Source organism: Strix aluco, chromosome 8, assembly GCF_031877795.1.
Source record: "Strix aluco isolate bStrAlu1 chromosome 8, bStrAlu1.hap1, whole genome shotgun sequence".
Classification (NCBI taxonomy): Eukaryota; Metazoa; Chordata; class Aves; order Strigiformes; family Strigidae; genus Strix; species Strix aluco.
In genome coordinates, this window is record NC_133938.1 from 15,500,817 (window position 1) to 15,515,933 (window position 15,117).

At 36.2% G+C, this 15,117-nt stretch overlaps 1 protein-coding gene across 20 annotated transcripts in view; it reads left to right on the plus strand.

Annotated features, from left to right (window-relative positions):
- ADGRL2 (adhesion G protein-coupled receptor L2) overlaps positions 1–15,117 on the plus strand; it is a 399,589-nt gene that overhangs the window by 371,422 nt on the left and 13,050 nt on the right. For 12 of the 20 annotated variants that reach the window (XM_074832365.1, XM_074832367.1, XM_074832355.1 and 9 more), the window contains 8 exons: positions 103–308; positions 1,387–1,560; positions 2,627–2,836; positions 3,824–4,044; positions 5,336–5,402; positions 13,418–13,509; positions 14,366–14,410; positions 14,697–14,723. In XM_074832365.1, the coding sequence (XP_074688466.1) occupies positions 103–308; positions 1,387–1,560; positions 2,627–2,836; positions 3,824–4,044; positions 5,336–5,402; positions 13,418–13,509; positions 14,366–14,410; positions 14,697–14,723 (1,042 nt within the window). The remainder of the gene's footprint in view (positions 1–102; positions 309–1,386; positions 1,561–2,626; positions 2,837–3,823; positions 4,045–5,335; positions 5,403–13,417; positions 13,510–14,365; positions 14,411–14,696; positions 14,724–15,117) is intronic. The other 8 variants (XM_074832366.1, XM_074832368.1, XM_074832358.1 and 5 more) reach the window with 1 other exon arrangement.

Sequence of the window (15,117 nt, forward strand, 5' to 3'; positions counted from 1 at the left end):
AATGCCTCTTTACTGATGTTTTATTGTCAGTTCATTAGAGTACAGGTTGCTATCTTTCCATAGACCACTGTGGCATGATGATTGGATTTTTTTCTTTTGTAGGATTAGCAAAACTGGTTTTCATCATTTACAAAAGTTTGGGGCGTTTTCTCAGTACTGAAAATGCAACCATAAAGCTAGGCAGTGACTTTGCCGGGCGGAATAGCACGATCGCAGTCAACTCCCACGTCATTGCAGCCTCTATCAACAAGGAGTCTAGCCGGGTGTACCTGACTGATCCTGTGCATTTTACGCTGGAACACATTGATGTGAGTTATGCTAATGAATTAATGGGAAGGTCATAAAATCAGCAAGAGAGAAGAGCAATGCAGAAAAATAACCTTTTTCCATTTGAATTTTAAATGTTGGACTAGGTCAGAGACACAAGCTTAGTTAAGTCTATGAACATAAAATTAAATGAGCCTGGTTCAGTGATTATTAGAACTTAAGTGTATTCTTAATGAAAGCTAATTCAGTAATCAACATGAAAATGTAAATGACTAATTTGTTTCTAACTGAAAATTAACTCTTACCTTAGCACGGTAGAAAATAACTGTTAAGGTTCTTGATGGTCTGATGTAGCAAGTTTTAATGACACTTTAACTTTGTACATTAATTTTGGACCAAGTTCTAGAAGCTTATACGAATTGTTTAAATACATTTATTCAGGGAAGAATAATGTATTATATCTTGGTTTGTTACACTTTAAATTTGTGTATATTTTCTTCAAGGTAATTTATTTCATATATTTCTTCTCTCGTTAGTTTGGTCTTTTCTGTTTTCATGTCTCACATGGGGAAAGTAGATAACCACTACTGTGATAGAGAAAATATGGTTGAATTTTCCTCTCATTTTGCCTCTTTCTATGAATCTGTTTTGATTGGTTTTCATCAAAATAGGTAGACATTGAGTAATAAACTTTTTCCTGATGTCTGTTCACATGACTTTGGCCTGACCAAAGGTGAGAATCAAAGGAAAAAGATCATATTTTCAAATTCTCAATTACAGGAAAAATAACTTCAGAATAAAGTCACAGTCCTAATTTTGCAGAAAGCAAAAATGGCTATAACGTACCATCAGTGCATAAAATCGTAAGATGGAAATTGTAATTGTTTAAAATTGGGTCTACCCTAATTGAGACTACACTTAGAGTGTTTCGGACTATAAAGTCCCTTTTAAACTAGATGTCTTCCTTGTATAACAGAGTCCACAATTTTGCTGATGAAAAACTTTATTGTCCGAAACATGCAAAGTTTAATCTAAATTACCCTTTACACATATTAAACAATTGTTATTGCCATCTTAGTGTGTAAAATCCTCATTTTATGTTATCCTTTTATCTCCCAGCCTGACAATTATTTCAATGCAAATTGCTCCTTCTGGAACTACTCAGAGAGGACTATGATGGGATACTGGTCAACTCAAGGCTGCAAACTGGTTGACACAAATAAAACTCATACAACATGTGCTTGCAGTCACCTAACCAACTTTGCAATTCTTATGGCTCATCGGGAAATTGTGGTAGGTAATGATGTTTCTAGCCATCAGCAGGGAACAAACTTTTAAAGATTTAGCCTTAAATTTTTAGCAAGATCCAAAATTGCTGAGGTTTCTTAAGTATTTATAGCTTCTACTCACTCTTTCCAATGCAGTTTGCTTTCTGTAGCACTTTTCTTCCTCACCCATAAAGTTACAAGCAAAATAACAGGAAAGAAAACAAAGGAAGGACAAGAGTTTTCTTCAAGTCATATTTCAAAGTTACTGACCAACCTTACAACCATTTTACAGACTTCCCCTCAGTACAGCTGGAGAGTATCTATAGGGGTAGCTGTGCGGGCTGTTCCCTGGAAGCACAAGTGCCAGCTCTTCATAGAGTAGGAAGGTCAAAGAGCTTCCATACTGGTTGTTTAAATGCCTTTTCATTCTCTGAAGGTTTGTTGTCTAGTTAAAGCACTTACTGGATGTCAGGGGGCCCGGAGCGTGCAATATTTGCAAGGATATGAGACTTCTCATAAAGGCATTGTATTCGGAAAGGTCGCTGGAAAGATAACCGAGATGACAAAAGTGATTCTGTTGCAACTGAAGCAAGGAACCTTCTTTGGCTGAACATGAGATTAGAGCTGGAATTACACATAACATATTCTGCATTTTGTCCTCACTGATGTGTAAATTGTTGCTTTCTTCACCACTGTGGAATTGCAGGTCTGTAGGAAAGAACATGTACTCTTTTAGGAGGTCCCAGGGAAAGGTCTTCTCTTTCTTTGCATCACAGCCTGGTGGCGTGTTCAAAATGTTATGTTTCTCTATTTGTTCTTGTCTGACAAGTTTACCGTGAGCCATAGGAAAAGTGAAAATGCTATCTGATCTGGCTAAAGTAGTCACATTTTTCTCTCAAACCTGCTCCTTTTCTCCTTGCCCTAATCTTGCTCTTCTGCGAAGCTGACCTGAGACTGAGAAATTACTGAGTACATTTAGCCCATCTCATGTAATGGACAAGTAACTTCTCTGGATGCTACCTGTGAAAATAGGTTTTTGTTTATACTCATAAAGAGTCATATTAATTTTCTCCATTCTTGGTTATTTCTAGTACAAAGATGGAGTGCACGAATTGCTCCTCACTGTCATCACCTGGGTGGGAATTGTCATCTCTCTTGTTTGCCTGGCCATCTGCATCTTCACATTCTGTTTTTTCCGTGGCCTGCAAAGTGATCGTAACACTATTCACAAGAACCTTTGTATCAACCTATTCATTGCTGAGTTCATTTTCCTAATAGGCATCGATAAGACAGAGTACAAGGTAAGTTTTTTCCATGTGTACTGATCTTGTTCTCTGAAATGACTGTTTGAAATGGATTTGAATTAAAACATGACAACAATGCCAGCCTTTCAGCATTCTGACACAGCAAGGCTGAAATAAAAGCTCAGTATGAAAATAAGGTAGACATGTTCATAAATAGTATTTACATCCATCAAAAATATCACTGTGGCCTTAATTTCCCACTTACTGCAATGTTTTTCATTTTCAGTTGAGAAACATTGGCTATTAACGAAGCAGGTGTTTAAACTTTTGAAAGAGGAGATGAAATTAAATGTTGATGTACTAGGAACATATATATGTCTCAACAGCTATTGGCCCATTTTTTGTGTGTATATATATTAGTAAAGAGCCTTATCTATATATTTACACATTTTTGACACTGCGCATTCATGCAGGTTTTTTGGCAGTATTGGTGAAATTCATTCTGAACCAATTCATTGGGTTGAAATCTAATAATTCAGTATAGTTTCATCCAGAACTCAGCCAAAGGGGAGACAATTCAGACTTGATTTTGTTACGGCAGCAGAAACTTCCAAATTACAGCAGATAAAAATGGCTTGATGGCAACTTCATAATTTGAAATAAGCAGTACTACATTATGCATCTAGAACCAACTGTTTATGTCTCGGATTATCTAAACTGTAAATCCTAAAACTGTATCAGTTTCAAAATCAAAGATTTGCTTATAAAATTGAAAAATCCACTCTATAATTGAAGACTAAGGGCTGAGGGCATGATTTCCTTACCTTCATTCATACTGTTTAGCTAATTTACTTTCTGTAGCTACTGAGCACACATTAGTATTTTCAAATGTTCAGTGTATGTTTTCAGGTAGGGAAAATGCTCCTGAATTTGTGAACGATCTCTGATAGAAGTATATGCTCTTCTATTACACACTATATAATTGATGATGTAATGGTGTGAACATTTTGTGGTTTATATTTCCCTCTTTCTTTTTCTTTGCAGATTGCATGTCCAATATTTGCAGGTCTCTTACACTTTTTCTTCCTGGCAGCCTTTGCCTGGATGTGTCTTGAAGGAGTGCAGCTTTATCTAATGTTAGTAGAAGTATTTGAAAGTGAATATTCTAGGAAGAAGTACTATTATGTTGCTGGCTACCTCTTCCCTGCTACAGTAGTTGGTGTCTCAGCAGCTATTGACTATAAGAGCTACGGAACAGAGAAAGCGTAAGTAATTGCAAGTGACCTGAGTGTTTTTCAAGTGAATAATTTTTTAAAGCCTATTAGCTGTCAGAGGGTCCCTGACAGACTAAAATACCATCTGAAAGCTTTATTCGTAAGAGAATGGCAATGCTGTGCACAAATTACAATCAAGTCTTTTGTAATTCTCTAGGTTCAGAGGATTTGTACTCTAGAGAGACTGATTCTAAATTATGGTCTTTCTTTTAACACAAAAGACTGACCTGAAACAAATTGAAAAAGTAAATAACTTTTTGGCCTCAAATGTATATTAAGTAAAAATTCTCAACTTAAAGCATCTGACAGGCCTAACCACCCAGTTTTAAGCTAAAGCTTCATTAGATCTCTTTGTTCAACTGTCCCTCTAGCTAACTCTCGTCCTGAATTATGACAGTACAATATTCCAACCCATATGTTTCACTTTGATAATATTTTATCAAGCGACTAGAGCGGGATTAAAATTAGCCACTGCCTTTTATTTACAAAAATACAGATATATATAGAAAGTGACAGAAGGTAGACAGAAAACATTTCTGCGGATGTGAGTTGCTGGAGGCATGAATTTGCCTTCCAATAGTGTTTACTTTGTCCTTTGATTAAATTAGTTACAGAATGGGAAGATACTGTTGACTACAAGAAAGCTGCTTGATTTCGCTACTGATGAAAGACAAATAAGAGCAATTCAGCAGGGAACTGGCCTGTATGAAAAACGAATTGCTAAGTGAAGTCTGCCCTAGTAGGTTTACACATCATATAGTCTAATATCATATGTATTCTTTCTCTACTGTTCAACTCCCAGTTGAGGCATTTTATTTATACCGTATTGGTTTTCAGCAAAACATGGCATCTGAACATTTTTTGTCTCACATTCCTCAGGAGTAAGCACTTTGCCTATGATATAAAGTTAAAAGCAGAGTTTGAGGATTACATGGAAAACCTGTGAAAAATATTTACTGATGTTAGGTTCGTTAGTCCATGATAACACCTGTGACCAAGCCTTTTGACTGAAAGGAAAGAGAGCTCGTTTTGGTTTTGTTTGTTCTCATATCTTAGCTATTCCTGATGAAAGTTCAGTTCAAGTTCAATAGTGTTATTAAAGAGGACTCATCAGAAGAGTTTCAGGTTAGGAAAAACTGTCCATGGACTAAGCGGTACTGTGCAATGTTTATCATTGTTTGCTGGCAAAATGTTACCTTAAGAAGTATTTTAGCACTTTCCATTTGTTGGACTGAGGTGCTAATGCAGTTGTTCACTTTTCATTCTCTTTTTTCCATTATAGTTGCTGGCTCCATGTAGATAACTATTTTATCTGGAGTTTCATTGGACCTGTTACCTTTATTATTCTGGTAAGAACTTTGGTTTTTTCCTTTCCTTTTAGGTTGCCTCACAGCAAAGTTAAAAAGATTGAATAACATCAGTCAATACCATCCTTACTCGCAAGACGTTTCATGAAAATGCTTATAAACAATTTGTAATGTGACCAATGGTTATATAAGTGTTCAGAAATCTTTAGAGTGCTGACCAAATGATTAATTGTCAAAGCTGTGGTGGCACTTCAGCGTAGCCATTTTTTCCTAATGGCTTGAACTCTGAAGGTCGTATTGACATGTGTAGTCATATGAAAAATCAATGAAGTACTAAACATGGAGATTTTTTTAAAGGAACCATTATTATTGCTTTCAATTGAATCACTATTGTACATGTTCCAGAATTTAACTGCTAATTATCCAACATAATTATCTCAAAAGGGTGTTCTAATGCATTGGATAATTAAATGAATCTTATATTTCATTACTCTTACACAGTATTTGTATGTGTATTTGCATATGCATATTTTTCCATGACTACTTCTGTGTGTATTTATGCTACATGTAATGTATGTCAGACATACAAGTTCATCTGTTTTAGTATAAATAATAGAATACTATGTAACCAGTAGAAAGCATATACACATTCTTGCAATCATTTGAGTAAAGTCACTGTATGCATGCACACCCATCTCTACACCCACAGCTGTGTGCCCCGTTGTCCACTTAAGATTGAATATTGTGTTCATACATCAATTATCCATTCTCTGAGCACTTTCAGATAAAAAGCACATAGTCATCTGTCAACCCAGGGGAAAAACATCTCCTTGTTATTTCAGACTAATAATACCAACACTGCAAAACATAGGAATTTGAAAGGAAAGTGAATGCAAGACGTGTGTTTTGGCTCACCTTGTTTTTCTCTGCTAGTTCAGTATCTTTAAAGCCTGGCTATACTTGGGAAATGTTCTAGAAGGCTGGTGCTGGGGACATAGCCTATGTACATAGAGAGCTTTTCTCATAACTGCTGATAGTTTGGAAGGTTGAATTCATTTGTTTTCATGCTTTTGAAAGTCTAAATAGTTACCTGTTCCCCTGCTTTTATACTGTAGCAGAGTTGTGAAATGTTAACAGAAGTTCAGTTCCCTTGAATTTCCAAATTCAGGAATTGTATTTTGTCATTATTATTTTTCAGCCTGAAGCATATGCATCAGGCATAATTTTGAAATTTCTGACTTCTGTAGATCTATACGCCAGATGTACTATTTCAACACTTTTTGTAGCTTACAGCTTACATTACTTCTCCATGTGAACATAAACTGATGCTTTGATTATGGAACTTTCTATAAAAAATGTACCTGGACAGTCTTTTGTAGGTACTTTATTCCTTCCTGGTATCTTCAATATTGAAATAGCTTATGTATATTTAGGTTGTTTTTACTCTCTGTTTATATTAAAACTATTTCAATCCTTGAGCAGTCTTTTAAGAAAAGATGGTTGTGCAGTGTAGGAGTTGAGTTCATTGGCATATCTTCAAAGAAATAGGCATAGATGACAAAACTCACGTGTGTATGAGTTAAATTAGAAAAAATACAGTGTTTATAAGATATAAGTATAGGCCATAATAATTATACAGAGTTTATTCTAAATACATTGAAATTAAATCAAGGCTCAGGATGATAGGAATTCTTTTTAAATTAAACCTACAATTACAATTGAAAGATATACTTACTGTTTTCAATGATAGGCAATATTTTTCAACACAAAGTTGTTTCTTGCAGTTGTTGTAATCACTACTAGAAAATTGTTCTAAGTTTGATGCCACAATAGTTCAGTTACCTCAAGTCTGATTGTCTGGTGATAATTTTGCTTTTCATGTCTAGCTTTTTATTTTATTGTTACTGGGAGTATTTTGCTAAGTCACCTCTATTTTTCTCCCTTGCTTTAAAATAACATTTCACATGGGAAGCTTTGGGCATTGCTGACGGCTTTTTCACTTTCTCATAACCAGGTCAGAGTGAGAATAGAGGTGAAGGACATTTAATCATATTGACCATGTACAGACATAGTTCACTATTATTTACTGGCCATGACATTATTATCCTCCAGCAAATCATTTAGGCTGAGAAGCAAAAGGCCTTTGGGAGCAGTATTCCCAACTTCAAAAATATGAAACAGCAGGTAGCAATCACAGCACAGTTCCTGGGAGTAATTCTTCTCTAGCAATTGCTTTGCCCTCTAATCGTCCCAACTGAGAAAGCAAGAGAGACTAGAGGAAGAGAAGTGTGAGAAGTGTAATGGCTAAAAAATAATATGTCATGTGCAGTGTAACCGAAAAGCCATATTTGTACTGTGGCTTACTTAGTGTCAATAGCATGTGAGAATTTCACCTTGGTAAGCTTTTTAGCATGTTAATCAAATCACTTTTATGATTCTCAGTTTAATAGTACTGTCAATGCACATAAACTCTTTTTTGACAATATTGCTTACTACTTTAATTTACAGTTTTTTCTCCGAGTTTCTAAGCATTTGCACTTGCACCTGTATACAGATTTGCACAAAATGAGGGAGGGAAGTATGAAGTTCCTCAGTACGTCTTCTGAGGAACTTTTCAACTTCAGTGTTTCCATAGCCTGTCATGCCTTTGGGCACCAGGGTTATTATATCTATGAGAAAAGAGCATGTAAGTAATGAGCGGTGGGAAACCATTAGTATGCCTGAAATGGTTTAATGAAAGCTTGGATCATGATACGTCAGGAGCTGTTCTTATCATTTGGACAGCTCCATCTGCATCTTTAATAATTAATTCAGTTCAGTAAGAGTTCAGTGTGCACACTCATTTAGAAGCCTTCTTCAGAGAGCACCTCTCTCGCTGCCAGTCCCAGAGAGAAATAGGCTTCTGCATGGCTAAGAGCAAAGATCTGGAGATACAAGAGCAGTTTTAGAGCTGCATTTGCCAGGTAACAAAAGCTCCGGGGAGCTGAAAAAGGGTCAGAACATGTGCAGTTCAGCTAGGTTACTTCAGAGTGGTGTTTCTGTTCTTCTGTCTTATCATATCCATGTCAGCACTGCTGGCTGTGTGGAATGAATTTTAAGCTGCTAAGCTCAGGCAGACGTGATTCAATTGAGCAGGTTCATGGCTATAAAACAAACAGTGCACTACTGTAATCTGTGGTCAGAAAAGCCTGAGTATTTTGACTTCTGTGTAGATCCATATGCATTCATATCCAAAGAATGGGTGATGTTGGTTTGACATTAATTCAGCTAAAACTACTGGAGTTTGCTTCTCGCAGATGGAGCCAATGTATTAGGCTACCAAAGGTTCTTTAAGCATTAACATAGGAAGTTTCAGTGTAATGTTTAAGCATTAACATATTTCATTAACATAGGAAAGATAGTTTCTTTTTTCACTCAGGTTGAAGCATTACTTCACCAAAGTCACAGATGTATACATACAGATGCACACATGTTCTAGCTCCACATATGAAAATGGACTGTATTTGTAAGCTTATGTATATAAATAATACATGTATAACATTCTACAGTAGATAGTTGGTAAATGGTATTTATATATTGCTCGCAGGGGGATATTTATCATAATTATTGCAAAACCTGGCTTTATTTGGCTACTAATTCATTGTACCTCCAACTAATGCCAATCCATTAGTCTCCTGTGCAGGTTATTACATATACTTTTTAAAGAAGTTAATTTGACTTGAAGACACTCCTTCTCTCAAAATTACATAGGTTTCAGGTGCCAGAAAGACAAAATTCCTATTTCTACCATTTTTCATGTCCAGTGCCTTCTGATTTCCAAACCAGAAATGGCCCTCTTTGTGTTCTCTATGAAAGAAGCATGATCTTCTAGGGTGCTGCATTAGATTATTACCATAAAAATTCTTCACATTTTATATTTTAAAGTAGTTACTTTTTATTTTTTAATATATATCTAATTGTCTTTCTTTTGCTCTGTTCTATCCAATTACACTTGACATATTAAGACATAAGTAGGAATTGGTATTTTAAAAGGTGCTCTAATTAATTTTTTTTTACTTTTACATGCATATCTAAAATCAGAGTATAGATTAAGATAGTTGTCTATGTAATCCGGTATCCTGTCTCTTATAGTGGATAACATATTTTAGAAATTACAGCAGAAACCTGATATAAACATTAATGAAATTCTATCAATCCAAGTTTTCACTTATTGTTACTGACTTTTAAGAGATCTCACATCATAGCTCCACCTACTGGAGCTTTGTCACTCTTGGTATCAGCAGAATCTTCAAATCTGAACCTGATGCCTGACCAGACTTTTAAATTCTTATTTTTAGCTTTTGAAAGAGTGTTGGTCTGATTTTCAGAAGTGCAGCATGAAAGAGATTTTACTGACTTTATCAAGGGTATTATTTTACGATTGTTTGAGATGTATACACTGTGGCTGTGTGTGTGTTTACATGATGTATTCATATTTTTTATTGTCATTCAAGGAGAGTGGTACTGTTCAGGTGCAGATTTTGGTTCATCTGAGGTCGATGCAACCCAGTAGTCAGGATGAGGCCTAGCCAGTCACTAGCTCTTTATGTTAAATGAAGTGATGAGAAAGTCATCACTGTCAGAGGCCCATTTTTTCTTTTAAAAGTTTGTTTTCAAAAGCCCATCTTGCCATTCACATGGGCCTTTGTGTGGCCCCAGAGTACTGCATGTTTGTGGTGAACATTCTTCTTGAAGAAAGGTGTCCTACTCAGACCGTCTGTCAAGCTTGGAAAACATCTACAGATTCATTTGCTTAGATCAGTAACAGTTCAGTCCTCACACAGTCATGAAACAATTTGGGTTGGAAGGGACTTCAGAAGATCTGTGGTCGAACCTTCTGCTCAAAACAGGCTCAGCTCTGAGCTCAGACGTGGTTTCTCAGGGCTGAAAAAGCTTTTCTTATACAAAGTTGGTACAAATAAATGCAAAAGCACTAAGTGTGTTTCCTTCTCCCCTCATGTATTTCTCACCAAGAAAAGTAATTCAGCCATTCCTTCTAAAAGCAATTATTCTCCAACAAGTTCCCTTCCCTCACTGCTTAGTGTCGTGTCTAATAAAATGGCAGGGTGCCCAAAAGTCTTTAGCTCATGAGTTCCTCCAAAACAATCAATTTCTAGATGAAAAGCAGTAAGGGAGCCAAAAGCGAATCTATAGAAAGGTTTGGTTACAGTATTTGTAAGTGGGCAAAATAGGCTTTTGATAATGATACAGTGTGTAACAGAGATGCCAGCATGTTTGAACAAGTGGCAAACCATTGTCTTTTGACTGCTGAAACTGAAAACTATGCAATATTTCACAGTGATGGAGAAACAAGTATCATATGTTCTGTTGTCATAGTTACTTTGTCTTCAAAGTACAATATTTTTCTTTTTTTCTTTTTTCCTTGGAAGGACATTTTCAGCTACTGTGATACAGCATTACTGTTTCTGTGGGCTGCTTCTGGGAGCCTGTACCTAAATTAGCATTAAAATGTCTATTAAGAAACTGCTATGTACAGTTATTCCCTAGTCCAGCAAGGACATATACAGACAGAGCTGAGTATCTGCATAAAACCTGCTTAATACGCTGGAGCTTGGCTTAGGCTCTAGGGTAGGGCTGTGTCTGCTTGCATGTCACCGAAGGAACCTCAGTATGTAAATACAAGCTTTTGTTTTTCATCTGTCAAACCAGCACTTCAGTTGTACAAAGAATCAGAGGATAAAAACCTCTCATTTCATAAGGTAGTCATTTATGGGCTAAGCCATATCTATGAGTTTTTGATCCAAGAACGATGTTGCTAGTACAGTACAGGATACTCCAGGGTAGCTACTTAGGCAAGGATTAGCTTCCAGCTGTGCTGTAAATACTATTCTGAACTGGATTGTGCACTCTCAGTTTCATAGGTTGCAGCCAAAGTTGATTTACATGTTAGGACTGGCATGGGGCATGTCTCTTAACTCTTAATCTGTTTGTTTTAACAAAAAGTAAATTTTTTTTAAGCATGATGGAGAAGTGTATGTTATATCAGCTACCAAAATGTGCAAGAAACTTACTCAAATACAGAAGAAGAAAGTCTGCCTGCAAAGGCATGGAACTGAGGGTCAGGTCACACGCAGAGCCCCCATGCTCTGTCTGGTGCAAAGGCTAGGGAAAGAAGCAACTTTGTTGTCTCACCCATGGAACTTACACAGTACAGTGGAAACCTAGATAAGAGGAACAAAATGATCACAATGATATAATGAAGTGTTTCTCAACTGGTTAGTCATTACCTATGAGAATCATAAAAGGTAATCAGCAGGGTCATGAGATACTAACACTTCTATTACATTTTGCAGCAATGGAAATCATGCTTAACCTACACCATGTACATACCTCCACTTAAAGGTCAAGTATTTTCTGTCAGTTCTTGAAACACAGACAGAAATAAATTATAAAAGCTTATTTTTGTTATTTGTATCACATACACTTTTTGCATTAATCTCAAGATACAATTGTAAAAATGTTTTACTTTGAATTGGGACTGATGAGGTCAAAAGCTGCCAAACACCTCTGGTGTTGAGAACTGTGTTACAGTTCATACTGTCCATCCTGATTTTGAGACAGCAGCAGCAGCAGTGAATTATTTCTATTTCTTAGCAGTAGGAATTATTTCTATAATACATGCCTTTATTAGCAGACTCTGATCAGAGCCTTCAAAATACTTATCTTTTCAAGATTGTTAAGACCTGCTCCTGATTAGGATTTGAGTGACATTTCTGAACATTGTGGCACAGCTGTAGGAACACATCTGGTATGAAATGGTATCCCCAATGTTACAAAAATTGTGAGGATTTTGATGCTGCATTAAACCAAAGGCTCCCCAGAGTGAGGGATTGGCCTTGATCATTCTCCATCAGTAACCAGTTGCAGATATATAACAGAAGATTGTAAGAATGGGGTTATAATCTATCTATAAGGATGTCCAAGCATATTCTCCTATCTTCTCTTAGCTATTGGCTCAGCCATTTCTTGTGGACCACTCCAGTACCAGATAACGGGTATATGTCTTCTCCCTGAAAGAACATAGCTCATATGTTTTTAAACATACTGTTTTATTGGAATTGTCTGCATGATATAGGACATCACGTACTAATTACTCAAATTAACTGTATACCACTTTTCAACCCATATTCTTCAGGCATCCTCCTATTTGGCTTACTTCTGCTCTTAACATGCTTTGAAATCAATAGGGAAAAGACACCTAGTATCTTTGATACCTGTGATTCTGTTTCACAGTGGGAAAACTATAAAAAATTAGCTTCAGTAACTTCCTCAGTGTTATTTATATAAATGACACAACAAGAATAAGACAGCATAGTCCTTTCCTTCAAGTGGCAGTCTCGCTTCAACAGAATCCAGACTACAAAGGGAAAGAGGGCAGTAGGAGGGTATACCACCAGCATATGTCTATGGCACTGTTAAGTTTGATGCATTTGCTACATATTTGTGTTTCTTTTTCTCTTTTCTTTTTCTTCAGTTACATTTAAGGTGTTTTCAAGACCCCAGTGGAATTTGTGAGAACAAAAAGGAATGAAAAAAAAAAGAAAGGGAGAAACCAGCAAAGGCAAAAACATTCCAGAAGCAGAATGGGGTGATAAAAAGACAACTAGTATAGTATAGTAGAGGGGTAACCATAGTCCTTGGAGGAGGTCAGTGAGATGGGGAACAGGGCTAGAAGTGACAGACGAAGGTGAACAGAGGCTGAGCACAACATGCTGGAAGACAGAGCTAGACTGACAATGACAAGCGTTGGACATGAGCTAAATATGGCGGTTTGTGACAATGTGGTGAATTTGGAAACTAAGTGAAACAAGGACTTCTAACATATTTTTTCCCCTCATATGTATTTGCAATCACCTTTTAAAGACTGTCTGATATAGTTACCTAGTTTCACTACATATTTGAAAATAAATGATGGGGTTTTTGTTTAGTCTGTAACATCATCATTATTCAACCTATTACTTGAAGTAGCTTAATTTCATTCTTACCTGTTTTGACAGCTGAATCTTATCTTCCTGGTGATCACATTGTGCAAAATGGTGAAGCACTCAAACACTTTGAAACCAGACTCTAGCAGGTTGGAAAACATTAAGTAAGTGCTTTGTGTTCAAGTATGAGAACTATGATTATTTTCTGATTGCTAAACTGATTGAAAGCTACTCTCCATTAGGAGCACATGCCATTGTCTCCCAGCAACTGCAGATGTCAATTAGAAGCAAACAGAGCCAATCCTGCTTTCGTCACATTGTTGCTGTAATGTCACAAACGCCGGTCAAAATTAGATAATTTCAGCCTGGAACTAGTGCCAAGAAACTGTTTCACGGAAATGCCACAGCACTGTAGTAATTTCATTTGCATTTAAAATGCAATTCAAAAATGATGTTCCTGTTTGCATGGCTGATATGATTATATTAAGTTTGTTTTGTTAAATGACTTTTTGATTTAGGGATTCTGAGCTGTTTCTACTCGTAATCCTGTTCTCCCGAGAGAATTGACTCTATTATTATTGTTAACTTGAAGATTATCTGCTGTTTTCATGCTAATTTAACAAATGTTTACTTTATCATGGTGCTGTACTGTAGTATCCCTTTTGCAGAGTAATATAAGCATTACACAATTAACAAGGCTTTGGAAGCTCTTGCTTCTTTAGATAGTCTTTTACTGTATTCTGTATAGCTTTATGTTATACTGAAGGTTTTTGTTATCAACATTGAAGGGATGGTGCAATTTTCTAGCACTGAGGGTTGGATGTGAAAGGGTCTTACAGATTTGCTTTGAATGTTGAAAATGACGAAGGGACGTTTTCAGTAAGGGTAACATTGTGAACTAGATGTTCTAGATAGGTCAGTATCAGCTTCATTGCATGTTGCATGATGAGAGAGAGAGCTAATCTTTAGCATCTCTCTCTTTTCTTCCTTTTCCTCTTTCTGTCTTCTCATCCACACCAGTAATTACCGTGTTTGTGATGGCTACTATAATACGGACTTACCTGGGTAAGATAGAACCCTACATTAACAAATTTCTAGCATGATTTTTAACTTTACAAACTCGGTCAATATTGTGGATTTCCCTTAATTTTAATTAACTAGTTTTGAGATACCTGATTTGCTAAAGAATTTTTAACTATTATATGCCTTTATAATTTTAAATTGCTTGCCTCTGCATTTTGAATTTCCTAATTTTGACTAATTTTATAGACAATTAAAATGCTCTTATTAATTTCTGTTTCAATTCTGTCTAATAATTTTGTTTCTCTTTTCTGCTTATAATGCTTTCTAGCTATGAAGATAATAAGCCATTTATCAAGTAAGATCATTAGTTAGATGTGGAATTCACTGACTAAATTCCCTTTCCCTTTCATTCTGTGCCGTTCTCTACAATTCCTTTTCCTTAACCTATTCATGATGGAATCTTTTTTAGACTATTCAGTAGAGCAATATCCATATTTTTGTCACATTTCAGCAGGGTTTCTTCATGCGGAAGTTAGACCATCTAGCTTCAGTTTAGCTGAGTTTATCGGAGCATTAAAGATTTGGGCTCTAGGCTTTTAATCTGCTGTTTAACCTTTGTGCATTTGTGTTACATTATTTGGTGTCATATGGCAGAACCACTGTTTAAAATCTATGGTGTGATTAGTGGCTAAGCCAGATTTATCAATTTCTTTTCTAAAAGCAGATAAAACAATGGAGTAGCTGGGGCT